The sequence below is a fragment of the Silene latifolia genome, chromosome Y (assembly GCF_048544455.1).
Source record: "Silene latifolia isolate original U9 population chromosome Y, ASM4854445v1, whole genome shotgun sequence".
Taxonomy (NCBI): domain Eukaryota; kingdom Viridiplantae; phylum Streptophyta; class Magnoliopsida; order Caryophyllales; family Caryophyllaceae; genus Silene; species Silene latifolia.
In genome coordinates, this window is record NC_133538.1 from 274,734,829 (window position 1) to 274,751,073 (window position 16,245).

Consider the following 16,245-nt stretch of genomic DNA (forward strand, 5'->3'; position numbering starts at 1 on the left):
TCATGCCCATATAAAATTATTGTCTTTAACCAACACTAATTAGTATCATAATATAACCAACTAATGCAACTGAAGAAGTTCTTAATGCACAGAGAACCTTATTTCATGCACATAGAACCTTATTTCATGCACATATAAAACTAACGTCTTTTACCAACAATAATTAGTATCACAATATAAACAACTGACGCTACTGAAAAAACTTTTTAATGCACATAGAACCTTATTTCATGCACATAGAACCTTATTTCATGCACATATAAAATTAACGTCCTTTACCAACAGTAATTAGTATCACAAGATAAACAACTGACGCTACTGAAAAACTTTTTAATGCACATAGAACCTTATTTCATGCACATATAACTTAGTTTTCTTGGGTCAACTAAGCACATATGTCATTATTCCTCTGGTCGACCCGGGAAAGCTTCCCCTGAAGAATCAACAGAAGACTCTCCTAATTCCTCTTTGTACATTTCCTCAATCATAGGCTTTCACAATCTTACTCTTGCATTTATGAACCAGTTTAAGACCTGCTTAAGCATTATGTACCCAAAATCATCAGCTAAGGAAGTTAAGAACTTATAGGAGCATTTATGTCTTGTTAAAGCAGCATTTTTCGGCTACTTGACAATTAAATCTTTAAGTTCCATAGAAAAAAATAAAAGAGAGGATCCAAGGCTTGTTTACTTGATTCTTTGAAAGGCCAGTTTGTGATGCCAAAGTAAGCTTCTCAGAGTCATTTGGGTACCTGCAAAATTTCATAGCACGACGTCACATATTTAAGTTAGTTTCACTTTCACTCGCCGATGTACCCTAGCTTTAACTAGTATATGCATTGAACGATGATGCTTACGACCAAGGTCTCCAACATCATAAGTTGTCCTTGTAACTCCCTTTACTAAAAATAAAACAATACCCGTTGGATTATTGTCATTAAATAACCCATTAATTAATCCTGCGTAAAAGACTGAGAAGTCTTTCATTAATGATCCATCGTACACATACAAGTATACAATGCATTTGTAAGATTTCGTCGAGATTGTACCAAAATACTACTGTATTTTCCAGAACACATAATCAACTTCCAAAATCTGAACAAGTGTACTGATAATAATATTCAAGGCTTCAGTCAAACCTTGTGAAAACTACAAAAAAAGAAATGAAACTCGAACATTACTGAAACTAAGAATTGATAAAAAGGTCTTTGCATGAAGTTGGGCTACTAATCTTCTTAAAGAAAAAGCTTAAGAGACAATGGGCTCCACAACATCAACTTGAGGCAAAACTGGAAGTGGAGCACTGCTAATAACATCATCCTCTTCCAGTAAATTATAAGTTGTCCTTGTAACTCCCTTTACTAAAAATAAAACATTAATCTAACTTACGGATGAAGGAAATGCTCGAAAAGCCAGGCTCGCAAAATGGCTACTGAGGTCTCTGGCAGTCCACGTATGGTTCTCCAGGCCTGTCGGTGTGTGCCTTGAATAAGCCCGATTTGTTGGAGGGTCAACCGGCTGTTACTATTCCGGCCTTGTTGGCTAAACAAGTTTATATGGTTTAGTCCGGTTCCTGATTTGGACAGCTCAGGAGACAATTTCTTCCTAGCCAACTTAATTTGAGTTATTATGGCATCTCTTAGGCTACAATCAAGACTAACAACTGTAACTAAAATTCTTAATGGTTCTATTTCTGAGTACTAGCTTCTCGAGCAACTACAGAAGCAATTAAATTATTAGAATGACCAGACAAAATTGAGCACATACTAGTAAACCTATGCTTCTTTAGCCAACTATTATTTTTCATCGACTCAAATTACGGTTTGCCTAATCTAAAGCAGGAATATTTAGTCGATAATTGAAGGGGAAATCACAAGCAAATCATATTTTGGAAAACCACAACAAAAAAGCATTATTTTGGGAAATGGAATGCATCTAGACTTATAAGCAGGTCACAGAACTCAATCAATCAGCTAAAAAAATTAAACATCGCATTGCAACATTTATTGAAGAAACTATCAAATCAACTGCAAGGAACTGGTCATACCGTTGTCTCTGGTCATTAGTAGACTCTCGAAATTCAGTATCTCGTTGCCTCTGCTATACCGATGATACGCAATTACAGGTACGATCAACTGAAACCTAGAATTCAAATCAAATTCAGTTATTAACTCGCATCAAGCTTATTCAATTAACTCGCATATAGCATGAACAAATTAGCGTAGAATCGCCTGAATTTGAGCAGCAGATTAACTTAATTTGTAGGAATGAAACTCGGTAATGGCGATTAAATCGGATTAGAGGAACAAAAATCCTATGATGAATGTGTTGAGATTTGAGAAGTGACAGAAATATGATTTGGTTAACGATGATCGGAGAGGACGATCGGAAAGGATGACGGAAAGGGTGATGGTCGAAGAGAGAGAAGGAGAGATGAGTGAGGAAGTGAAAATGGGAAAATGAATGAGATTGAAGGGTTTGGGGGTGCGCGTAGGTTTCAAACAAAATAAAGTCTAATGTCGTCCGTAGTATTATTATTAGTAGTAGTGGTTCTCATGGTTCTCATTATACTAGTGGTTTTCATAGGATCCCAAATCTATATATATATATATATATATATATATATATATATATATATATATATATATATATATAGGCGGGTTCTCGTGAGTTGGGGTCTTATGGTGAGTTGGGGAAATCAAAGGGCTGAGATTAAAAGAAATCAAGGGCTGAGATTAAATGATAAATTAGAAAAAAAAAGGAAAAATCAAAAAATTCAAAACCAGCTGAAATATAAAACAGAAACTTCATTCAAACAATATTCTCTCTCTCTCTCTCTCTAAATCTCTCTACAAATCAAAAACAGAGAAACTCAAAAAATCAGAACGCCGACTACAGCAATCTCATAAAAAACCTAATAAAATTACACAAAATCGTTGATTTTTAGCTGCAATCGAATTACAGGTAATGTAAATTCGTTGATTTTTAGTCTATTCAATCGTATTTTCGAAATTAATGTAAAAAACCTAATTAATGTAAAAATCGTTGATTTTTAGTGTAAATTCGTTGATTTTAATTGAATTGAATACTTGATTTTACTGTTTTCAGGTATAAAAGATGGACAACGAGATCAATAACAATGTTAGCGAAGAAATCAACTCGACAGTAAATATGGAAACAGGTAATACTGCTATTGATTCTTATCTCTTCATCCGCCGTTGTTTATAAATAAATTATTGATTTCTATGTGTTTCGCAACTGTTATTCTGATATTATTGTACTGTCTGGCTTGTATTAGTGTGACACCCTTAAATCTAGCCTTAATAATATACGTAAATTCTACAGAAAAACTGGTAGGATATGTTTGTAAATGGTTCAACTAGTCCAAAAACCTGCAATTTCAAAAATTTTTCTTCCTAAACCATTCACAACCAATCCAACTCAAGAAGAGTGTCAAAAACCCTGCAACAGCTGATAAACTAATTTACCTACATAACTAAAGACGCGGAAATATAAGGATACAAACCAAAAATAGAAAAGGGAGACATATGTCCCTTCAAATAATATACAAACCAAAAGTGTAAAAGGTTTACTAATAGAATAGCCAAAACTAGGTCAAAGGTTCCTTGCTCACTAGCTCGTCTGTGACCCTCAACAAAGCATCAACAACCTGCCAATCGCATTTTATACAAACACGAAAACCACAATTCAGTGGGGAGTAACTTCGAGTCCTCCCAGCCACGAATCGTCAAAATTAATGTAACATGTAAACAATTTGATAAACCATTTACTCATCATGTATTCTAACAAATGACCCCTAAACTGACCAAACTAACTATCATGTGAATCATATAACAAATTGTAATCCAAACTTTATCAACTGTAACCGGCTTACATCTCACCTATTACAGTTCATAAATTCACCATACAATAAAGGGCAATATCTCAAAGACAGGCATAAGTTCTTAGCACGGTCAATAGTCACTTTGTAACTCGAGTCTATACCACGAGGTAGGGAAGGTAATCGAACCGGTATCTTGGCTCAGCGGTTACTATTAAGAAAACATGGCCAAGAGACAACACAACCCTAGCCTAAAATCTGCGCAGACCTAGACATGCGGATACACACCACCGCACCCAAGACCCACAACTTTTTTTAAAACAAAGTGAAGTGAGTACCCTAAGGACACCACCGAAGGATTGGCTAGTACTTAAGCTGACCCCATACTATCAAAATAAGTACCTGAGGTCATGCCCCAACTTGGATATAAATCCACTAGTCAGGAACACAAAGGCTATCAAGCAGTGAACATATACTCGTCAAAGACTATAAAGACCTATCTATGATGGAGGCCGAAGTACTCACCTAGGACCTAGTCCCAGCTAGTCCCAGCTTGAATACTTTAGCCCACACCACACAAGACTCACCACACAAGTCAAGTAAGACACCCACTTAACCATAAGAGGGCAAAAAGTCCTACTTACCAACATAATTTCTAATATTCTATCATGTGAAAGGCTATATAAATGTCTAATCAGCAGATAAACCAACAGTTCCTCAATAAGAATTCAATACTAACTTCCAATTCTAGTAATTTTAACAATATTAAAGGCTTTAGGGGAATCTAGGGCCATTACTACAAAATAAGAAGCTATTTAAATTCAACTAACTACACATGTGAAATAGAGATATAATAAATGGCCTAAAACAAGAAAAAGGCCGATTATCTAATTCATTCAACCGAATTTTTACCCGCAACCCCAGCCCTGCGGCAGTGCGGGTCAAATTGCGGTGACCAATCACTCAATTAACTGACATCGCATCAGTCAAAGGGACTAAGGCTCAGTTTTCGGCACAATCAACAAAACATTACATCTATCGCTAAAAAAATTCATTTTGAGCCTATGAATTACAATTTCATTTTTGTAAACTATCCTAACATGTGATAACTATTAATATAAGCACAATTTTACCATTAACATATTTTTTCTTATTACTAGAATGATTCAAATCAAATTACTACTCACTTGTTACTTATACTAATCATCACATTAATCAACCTAAAATGATGAACAAAGCTTGGAATACCACGAAACAAGCAACGGACCGACCCGGGCCAACCGTGGGCTAGCCGTAGGCCTGCCACGCACGCGCCCCGCTGCTTTGCCGTCACCCTATTCCTCTTTTTTTCCGTTTTTCTTCACTTTAACTCGTTTTATCATCATCTAATCATTAATTAATCGTTCCATCACTAATATCCTAACTTAAACTAACCAAAAAGCCTAAATTAAGCATGCATGCAACCATATTTTAACATGTGAAAATTATTACTTAAACCAAAAATCACAAAACATCCAAAACAACAAAGATTGTGACGATAATTCGTCGAGTAACTCGAAATATGTTACCTTAAGCTAGAAAAAGAGCAATTAACACCTTGAAAACCCAAACCCTAACGACACTAGCCGCTATCCTCTACAATATACGAGTCCCCGAACTCGTCTTCCAATCCTTCACCTAAATAAACAATTAAAACACAATAATAAGCATATAAAACCGAAAATACCGAAAATTGGTCTTAAAACAACTTCAAGAAAACTGCAATTAAATTATACCCAGTTGTAGATCTCGGCGGGGATTAGGGAAAGGTAAATTTCGTGAAAAACCGCTAAGAAACGAAGAATTTATGACGATTTTGGCTTGAAATTTTAATAAAAATGGAGTTTGGAATTGTTTGAAGGTGTTGGACGATGAAGGAAGGCAAGAAATCAGAAAAAAAAAAAGAAAAGAAAGGGGGAGGGTGTCGTGTAAGAGGAAAAGAAAGGAGGAAAGGAAAGTGCGGGATTTTTAGTCGGGATTTTTACGAGTCGGTTTTGACTCGTTTCAAAAATAATTAAATCCGTAAGTCAAATGTAAATTCCGTCAAGACCAAAGTTCTTAAACACGAGATTACCATAAAATTGAGTATTCATACGACCCATTTCCAAATTCGTTTACCCAACGTTCAAACGAATTGTCATTTCCCCCCGTTACGCCCTTATTTCGAAATAAAAAGTTTTACACGGTTTAAACTATTTTTAAACATTTCAAAACTATCAAAATAAATACTTTTCTTCAAAATATAGTAAAATTATATTTCTTTGAATTATTTTTACTTTAATTACTTTAAATATCAAATTTTATTTGATTAATAAATCATTTTTGAAATATAATAACGGTCCGAAATTACGGGCGTTACAATCACCCCTCCTTTTTAAAAAGTTTCGCCCTCGAAACTTAGAAGGAAAAATTATAGTTATTAGAAAATATAGGTATCTTTTCAATGAAACGGTGATACTCTTGTTGATCAGACAAGATTATCCACATTCATATCAAAACATAAAAATATTTCTACACCAATAAATGAGAAAACCCATTATTGGGACGTCTCCAACAACGAGATTTAACATTCACTAATGTTAAAACCATTGAAAATCATAAAAGCATTTTCAAACTTTTAGTTTAAAGTTCTATAATAAGAATAATAATCAAAAGAGCTGTATGAATTTCATGAGGTAAGAATTGAGGTCGAACCTCAATGAGCGTCAAAGATGGAGTTTCATAGGTTACCAACACCAAACTTATGAGAGGAGTATGATGAAGTAAGGAAAAGAGGTATGAGCAGTAACGCTCATGATCAAGGAAGAAGGAAAATCAGACAACAAGGAAATGCCAGACACTTATCACAAACTACAACAATACCCAAAACGGTTCCAAAAACTTCCTAACGATAAAACTCATAACCACATCACTCCCAAGGGTTTCCTCAAAAAGTAAACCTTCATTCAAGAATCCCAATACCAAGCTATAAACTCCAAGAGAAAGTTCCTCCAATATTCCACAAGATTCTCATTTCAAAACAAGGTAGTAACATACCAACCCCAAACTCTGAAAAATCAATAGGATCTCAAGTTTTCTATCCTTTCGCTTATTAAGGATTGCCAAAAGCGGATCTACACTCAGCTACAACATCTTCCCATCATCTCAAGTACTCAATGCGACCTCAAGGTCTATAAATCTATAGGATTAACAAATTCCTCTCAACACTAAGTCTCTCTCAACTCAAAACTCACAAGAGTCAACTAAAATACCAACTCACATCATCAAACCATTATGGTCATCAACATCTCAAGGAATATTCTTTCAAATTTGACATCCTAAAACTTACTTACCATCAAATTCCCAAGGAACAAGGTCTTAACTGTAACAACACTTTATCACCTTAAAGTTCCTAAAACCATAAGTGAAACTATGTTCTTTAACCTAACAATTGGTGTCAACCAAATCATTACCCTTTCTAGTTACCAAAACAAGTGCTAAGACTTCCCAACAATGTAGCTTACTCTCACTCTCATACCATACCTCAAGTAGTAATCAAAATCACTCACTAAAACCAACAAATAATCCCACATTTAGCATTTCCCACACGATAACATATACATTATCAAACCCTCATATCCAAAGTGATTATGGAAGCCAATCACAATCTCGACTACTTAGTCAATCCTATATCCTCAAGTCACATCTCACTAACTCCGTAAACATGGTCAATAAGGTACCAACTATACTAAGGAGATAAGGAGTGATAAAGGAATTGAGAAACGGTAAAACATTTCCGAAGGGTGCATGAATCTGACAAGTTAGGAAACTAAGGAGTCGGACCGTAAAGATAACGGTTGACAAAAATAAGAGGTATTCGAGTTAAGAAGATATTTCGGGCAAGAAGAAGATACGTAAACTTCGGCATAAAAACAGGGTTCAACAAATGCTAAAGAGAAGGAAAGGAGAATAGAAGCGGCACAATGAAAGAGTTACCGCTTACCAAACACTCATCAAAGCTTATGATCGATATGATAAGATTACACCACTAAGGTGCTCAACAAAGCCCCAAAAGTCTACCAAATTAAAAGACTAACAAGGACTCCACAATGGTAGGTATTCCTCAACTCAATTGGTTCTAAGAGCAAAAATCAATTCACCACACCAATTCATTTGTTACCACCTATGTCCCAAAGTATCTCCTTTACAGTTCTCGTCATTGAACTTCACTTACTATGTCATCCCCAAGTACTATAGCTTGTCTACTCCATCATCTCACCACTTAATACTTCTAATCTCCGATACCTTAAATTGGAATCACATCCTTGAACTCACGAACTACATTGAACAACATTCCACCAAAATTCCCAAATCCAGATATGATTGATAAGGTCAACCACGTGTCCTCAAATTTCGAAAGGTCAACAAGGGCTACTCTATACTAGATTTGATCAACTTAAAAGGTTTAACAAACTAACTACTTCCAAAGTACGATACCAATCCATTAAGCAACGTCAACGTCCTATTGTATTCCTTTCAAAGCCTACAAGGATTAGGGCTAACTATCATTCCTTTAATTCACCACAAGAAATATCGAGACTCTCAAATGAAGTAGCTTAGGCTCATTTCAACTTATGTGCTAAGGTAGTACCCATGCTCAAACATCTATAACAAACAAGCTCTCAATAGAACTAAATCCCAAGGTGTTCCTAAACTCACTATGCTCTCATATCATGCACAACTAACAAGTCTAACCAAAGGATCCCAAGTTATATTCTCCTATACCACTCAAACCTCAACCAATCAATTTCTCAACTCGTTCACGCCCTCCAATGATACATTCTCTCAAAACCGGGTTCTCTTGAACAAGGGAATTATCCTACGGAATAAAAGGAAGATGTCCACATGGGCTTTATTATAAGAAGAAAACGAACCTAAGATGAATCGGGAGAAGGAATTGAAAGGTAGTTACCAAGGCAAGAGAAGAGGAATTAGAAAGACGAATAGGCAACGAGATTGAAATAAAGGATAAAGAGGCACCAAAAGAAAAACAAAAGAAGTTTTAGGAAGAAATGGGAAGGAGGAAAAGGAGCTTGGTGATTTTGTTGGTTTTGGGGAATTTGAGTAAGAACTAGTAAGATAGCATCATCAATGTCTCTTCTTGGCGGAGCCATCATAAAAAGAAGAAAATTAATTAGTACCTAACAATTAGCAATCACAAACAGACTACCACATAAAATCCTAATTCTACCCATCCTACCCTTCTCTCAAGTTTATTTTTAAAGGTCAAGTGATCCTAAGTGGGGTGCACAAACGTGCATCGGGAGCAAATAGCTCTGATACCAACTGTGACACCCTTAAATCTAGCCTTAATAATATACGTAAATTCTACAGAAAAACTGGTAGGATATGTTTGTAAATGGTTCAACTAGTCCAAAAACCTGCAATTTCAAAAAAATTTCTTCCTAAACCATTCACAACCAATCCAACTCAAGAAGAGTGTCAAAACCCCGCAATGTGGTGATAAACTAATTTACCTACATAACTAAAGACGCAGAAATATAAGGATACAAACCAAAAATAGAAAAGGGAGACATATGTCCCTTCAAATAATATACAAACCAAAAGTGTAAAAGGTTTACTAATAGAATAGCCAAAACTAGGTCAAAGGTTCCTTGCTCACTAGCTCGTCTGTGACCCCCAACAAAGCATCAACAACCTGCCAATCGCATTTTATACAAACACGAAAGCCACAATTCAGTGGGGAGTAACTTCGAGTCCTCCCAGCCACGAATCGTCAAAATTAATGTAACATGTAAACAATTTGATAAACCATTTACTCATCATGTATTCTAACAAATGACCCCTAAACTGACCAAACTAACTATCATGTGAATCATATAACAAATTGTAATCCCAACTTTATCCACTGTAACCGGCTTACATCTCACCTATTACAGTTCATAAAATCACCATACAAGAAAGGGCAATATATCAAAGACAGGCATAAGTTCTTAGCACGGTCAATAGTCACTTTGTAACTCGAGTCTATACCACGAGGTAGGGAAGGTAATCGAACCGGTATCTTGGCTCAGCGGTTACTATTAAGAAAACATGGCCAAGAGACAACACAACCCTAGCCTAAAATCTACGCAGACCTAGACATGCGGATACACACCACCGCACCCAAGACCCACAACTTTTTTTAAAACAAAGTGAAGTGAGTACCCTAAGGACACCACCGAAGGATTGGCTAGTACTTAAGCTGACCCCATACTATCAAAATAAGTACCTGAGGTCATGCCCCAACTTGGATATAAATCCACTAGTCAGGAACACAAAGGCTATCAAGCAGTGAACATATACTCGTCAAAGACTATAAAGACCTATCTATGATGGAGGCCGAAGTACTCACCTTGGACCTAGTCCCAGCTAGTCCCAGCTTGAATACTTTAGCCCACACCACACAAGACTCACCACACAAGTCAAGTAAGACACCCACTTAACCATAAGAGGGCAAAAAGTCCTACTTACCAACATAATTTCTAATATTCTATCATGTGAAAGGCTATATAAATGTCTAATCAGCAGATAAACCAACAGTTCCTCAATAAGAATTCAATACTAACTTCCAATTCTAGCAATTTTAACAATATTAAAGGCTTTAGGGGAATCTAGGGCCATTACTACAAAATAAGAAGCTATTTAAATTCAACTAACTACACATGTGAAATAGAGATATAATAAATGGCCTAAAACAAGAAAAAGGCCGATTATCTAATTCATTCAACCGAATTTTTACCCGCAACCCCAGCCCTGCGACAGGTACGGGTCAAATTGCGGCTGACCAATCACTCAATTAACTGACATCGCATCAGTCAAAGGGACTAAGGCTCAGTTTTCGGCACAATCAACAAAACATTACATTTATCGCTAAAAAAATTCATTTTGAGCCTATGAATTACAATTTCATTTTTGTAAACTATCCTAACATGTGATAACTATTAATATAAGCACAATTTTACCATTAACATATTTTTTCTTATTACTAGAATGATTCAAATCAAATTACTACTCACTTGTTACTTATACTAATCATCACATTAATCAACCTAAAATGATGAACAAAGCTTGGAATACCACGAAACAAGCAACGGACCGACCCGAGCCAACCGTGGGCTAGCCGTGGGCCTGCCACGGCCTGCCGGCCTGCTGCCCGTCACCCTATTCCTCTTTTTTTTCCGTTTTTTCTTCACTTTAACTCGTTTTATCATCATCTAATCATTAATTAATCGTTCCATCACTAATATCCTAACTTAAACTAACCAAAAAGCCTAAATTAAGCATGCATGCAACCATATTTTAACATGTGAAAATTATTACTTAAACCAAAAATCACAAAACATCCAAAACAACAAAGATTGTGACGATAATTCGTCGAGTAACTCGAAATATGTTACCTTAAGCTAGAAAAAGAGCAATTAACACCTTGAAAACCCAAACCCTAACGACACTAGCCGCTATCCTCTACAATATACGAGTCCCCGAACTCGTCTTCCAATCCTTCACCTAAATAAACAATTAAAACACAATAATAAGCATATAAAACCGAAAATACCGAAAATTGGTCTTAAAACAACTTCAAGAAAACTGAAATTAAATTATACCCAGTTGTAGATCTCGGCGAGGGGATTCCGGAAAGGTAAATTTCGTGAAAAACCGCTAAGAAACGAAGAATTTATGACGATTTTGGCTTGAAATTTTAATAAAAATGGAGTTTGGAATTGTTTGAAGGTGTTGGACGATGAAGGAAGGCAAGAAATCAGAAAAAAAAAGAAAAGAAAGGGGGAGGGTGTCGTGTAAGAGGAAAAGAAAGGAGGAAAGGAAAGTGCGGGATTTTTAGTCGGGATTTTTACGAGTCGGTTTTGACTCGTTTCAAAAATAATTAAATCAAGTAAGTCAAATGTAAATTCCGTCAAGACCAAAGTTCTTAAACACGAGATTACCATAAAATTGAGTATTCATACGACCCATTTCCAAATTCGTTTACCCAACGTTCAAACGAATTGTCATTTCCCCCCGTTACGCCCTTATTTCGAAATAAAAAGTTTTACACGGTTTAAACTATTTTTAAACATTTCAAAACTATCAAAATAAATACTTTTCTTCAAAATATAGTAAAATTATATTTCTTTGAATTATTTTTACTTTAATTACTTTAAATATCAAATTTTATTTGATTAATAAATCATTTTTGAAATATAATAACGGTCCGAAATTACGGGCGTTACAATTAGAGTAGAAAAAGAGAACTGTTATTCTGATATTAATGTAGTATTATTAGCATGAGTGTTTATAAATCAATTATTGATTTCTATGTGTTTCTCAAATTGTTATTACGATATTATTATCTTTGTCGACTTGTATTACAGTAGAAAAAGAGAACTGTTATTCTGATATTAATGTACTATTATTGTAATAGAACAGTAACCTGATTATATTATTCGACTGTTATTGTGATATTATTGTAATATTATTGTGCTATTATTGTGCAGTAGCATGAAAATATATGCCTTGCAAAAGAGTAACATAATAAATACGATTATCTCGTATGTAATAAAGTAGAATCGAGTAATCTTGTTATTCGACGATATTCTTGTACTATTATTGTAAAAAGTAGAGAAACATGTTGATATTATTATCTTGTTATTCGATATTATGCTACTATTGTTGTGATATTATTGTCTTTGTAGCGTGAAAATATACGGTGATAAGAGAGTAGAATAAGATAAAAACATTAAGTGTTATTGTGATGTTATTGATTGTCGTCTGTTTCCCTGCTTTGTTATCATCCGTTATTGTCACATTACCGCAATTTTGATCTCTCCCCATGCTACTCTTTGTTATTGTGATTTTATTGTCCACTTGATTTGTACTCATTATATTAATTTACCGTCATGAGATCTTTGTACTGTGTCTATTGTTGAAGACAATGCAGTCTTAACTATTGGGGATTCTTCTAATAACAATATATACACCAGCCCAACCTGTTCAGACGAAGAAAATGATGAGTTTGTTCCAACTCTTCATTACAGTAGTACACCCGGGGGGACTGAGCAGTGGGTAAGGACTGTTGAGAGTGATTTTACGCCTAAACGTGGCATGTTCTTTCTTACCTTGGACGATGCAGTACAGTTCTACAGCATATATGCACTGGCTTACGGATTTGATGTGAAAAGGTACACAAATGCGCAATATAAGGGAGGCGTCAGCGTCAAATCACTGGTCTGTAACATACAGGGGTATAGGGATATGAAAAGAAAACTGCGACTTGAAGCAACAAATCACGAAGCTGGTAATTTGAGTACAGTAGAGAACAAAGAGAGACGAATTAGACAGCCAAAGAAGCATGCTCTGACAAGGTGTGGCTGCAAGGGCCACATGAGGTTGAGAACCTGTGAAAAAACAGACGACAGACCGGCTGGGTATATTGTGGATGTCTTTGTAGACGTTCACAATCACTCTCTTTACTCTGTCAAAAACAGGGAGTTCCAGAAGCTCTCAAGGGACGTCCATGACTACATTAAGAGGACCATTATTGATCATACTAAGCTCAACATAGGTCCAACATTGAGCTTCAGAATTCTCAAGGAATACTCAAATGGTTATCAGAATATTGGTGCCTCTTTGCTAGACTTCAAAAACTTCAAACGAAATATCAAGTGTTACATTGGGGATAAGGATGCTAGTATGTTCATTGGGCATTTCAAAATGCTGGCTGAAACAAAGGGGTTCTATTTTGCTTATGATTAGGATGAGAACAAATGCTTGACGAAGGTTATTTGGGCTGATAAGGAAGGGATAAACAACTACAAGTTATATGGAGACACGATCTCGTTTGACCCTACTTATGGGACAAACAAATATTTCATGGTGTTTACTCCCTTCACCGGAGTAGACCACAACAAGAAGACGATAACTTTTGCAGCTGGGTTACTTGACTTCGAGAGTCAGCATTCATTTGAGTGGATTTTTAAAAAATTCCTCGAAGCAATGGGGCGGCAGAAACCTCAATGTGTAATTACAGACCAGTGTCCTGGAATTAAAAAGGCCTGCCCAAATGTCTTCAACCATTCTGTGCACAAGTATTGCATGAGGCACATCATGAAGAAAATGCCAGAGAAAGTGGGAAGGGCAATCTGCAATGATACGAAATTTATGACCGACATAAATGCCGTTGTGTGGGATGTCGACCTCGAACGAGACGAATTTGAACAGAACTGGAAAACTGTTATTGAAGCCCATGGTATGAAAAGCAACCGGTGGTTGAAGTATGTCTTTGCAATCAGACAAAAGTGGATACCGGCATACTTTCGGGATCTGCCTCTAGGTTGTTTGTTGCGAACAACCCAGAGATCCGAAAGTTCAAACAGCTATTTCAAGCGGTTTGAAAGCCACTTTCGAACCCTCGTCGAGTTCTGGATGAGGTACAATTCCGCAATAGAGCAGCAAAGACATACACAAAGGAGGATAGATAATGCCAATGAGCATAGTATGCTGGAGAAAGTAGGGCCGATGAAGGTAGAGATGCATGCCTCCCTTGTCTACACACATCCTATCTTTGGGGACTTTCAGAATGAAGTCAAACATGCGATATGCAGCATGGGGGTCGGGGGGTTGTCAACAGTAGGGGCAGTGGAGTACCATGACGTTCGTGATGGTGAAGCACGGGAGCTTCCGAGTTGAATTTAACACCAAAACTAACGAGAGCAAATGTGCATGTAAGTTGTTTGAGAGGCATGACATTGTCGTCGCCATATCGTGGGTGTGGAATGGTAGGCGGGTCCACGGGATACCCGACCCTTATGTCCTTGCTCGATGGACAAAGAAATCCTACGAGCCAATTGTCCGAGATGAAAATGGAAAGGTGATAGAAGAGATTGATGAAGGCGACATTAAGCAAGCCGAGATGTCAAAGGTTTGGTCCGAGATTTATGTAAGCGTCGGGGTGATGGACGGTTATGCTACGGTTAAACAGATGAAGCAAGCTGCGAGAAAACCCACGACACGGGTCGGGGAGAACATCACAGGACCAACTGAACCGAAAACTAAAAACTAGGAAATCGAGGCTCTTCTCGGCATCACAACTTCAAATGATATTGACCTTCGTCCGCCAAACAAGGCCAAGAATAAGGGCAGTGGTAAAAGATTAAGGTCGTCTAAACAAAAGGCCAAGAGCAAGCCACAAAAGAGGAAGCGAAGATGTAGTAACTGCAAGAAGTGGGTGAACCACAACAAGAGAACTTGTAATCTTCCATTTCTTTGAAAGTCCCCCTTCGATGACGATGATGAAGAAGAATCGAAAGCGAAGAGGTATGAATCTGGACTAATACTCTCCTATTATTCTAATGCTATCCTCTTATTCTCCGTTATTCCCCTATTATTCTGTGTTACTCGCTATTAACTTCTTTGTTGTGTTATTCTCGCTATTCTGTTATTAATGTGTTGTTATTTTGGAATAGAAAATGGATATTATTTGTGGAAATGGATAGTGTTCATGCAATAACAGCAGAGCAAATTTGCTAAATTTAGTCTACTTGCTATTCTGCTATTAATGTGTTGTTATTCTCGCTATTAATGTTATTCTCCGCTATTCTGCTCTTAATGTAGTGCTAAATACTAAGCAAAAATTGCAAAGACAATATGAATCAGATGCATGAACTAACAAAAATTGCGGCAATATGTTATCCTCTTATTCTACTGTTATTCCCCTATTATTCTGTGTTACTCGCTATTCTCAACTTTGTTGTGTTATTCTACCGCTATTGTGCTATTAATGTGTTGTTATTTTTGAATAGAAAATGGACATTCTTTGTGGAAATGGATAGTGTCGCAATAACAAGCAGAGTAGTCGCTATATTTATATTCTTTGCTATTCTCGCTATTAATGTGTTGTTATTCTCTGCTATTAATGTTATTCTCTGCTATTCGCTATTAATGTAGCTGCTAAATACTAAGCAAAAATTGTAGGAATATGAATCAGATGCATGAACTAACAAAGACAAAAGAGACGCAAAAGACAGCGGCTACGATGAAGACCTCGCCTAAAAATGTCAAAGACTTTTACTATTTGTCATTGTTTGAATTACATTTTAACCTAAAATGTATCTTCTAGATAATAATGTGAGACCTACATTATATGAGAATTAATACTAGTTACTTTAATTTTTTTTGTTAATATTATCTGACTGTTTTTTCACAAACCACCCACAAAAATAAAACTGCAATTACACACTACAATAATAGTTGAATAATAACAGATTAATAATATTTATAAAAAGCAGTTCCACTTTTCAGTTTTTATTAAAAACAGTTACCTATCCTAAT

General features: G+C 36.2%; 1 protein-coding gene and 1 long non-coding RNA gene across 2 annotated transcripts; one reads left to right on the top strand and one right to left on the bottom strand.

The window, feature by feature from the left end:
- Positions 1-9,392: 9,392 nt before the first annotated feature.
- LOC141634161 (uncharacterized) lies at positions 9,393-11,685 on the bottom strand. The gene is made up of 3 exons (XR_012538918.1): positions 11,526-11,685; positions 11,319-11,427; positions 9,393-9,577 (listed from the first exon to the last, which is right to left on the bottom strand). It is a non-coding gene; the product is annotated as an uncharacterized LOC141634161 (long non-coding RNA).
- A 2,226-nt stretch (positions 11,686-13,911) lies between these two features.
- LOC141630704 (protein FAR1-RELATED SEQUENCE 5-like) lies at positions 13,912-14,604 on the top strand. Its single transcript, XM_074443473.1, has one exon. It carries the CDS (start codon positions 13,912-13,914, stop codon positions 14,602-14,604), a length of 693 nt encoding a protein of 230 aa, XP_074299574.1.
- Positions 14,605-16,245: the final 1,641 nt, after the last annotated feature.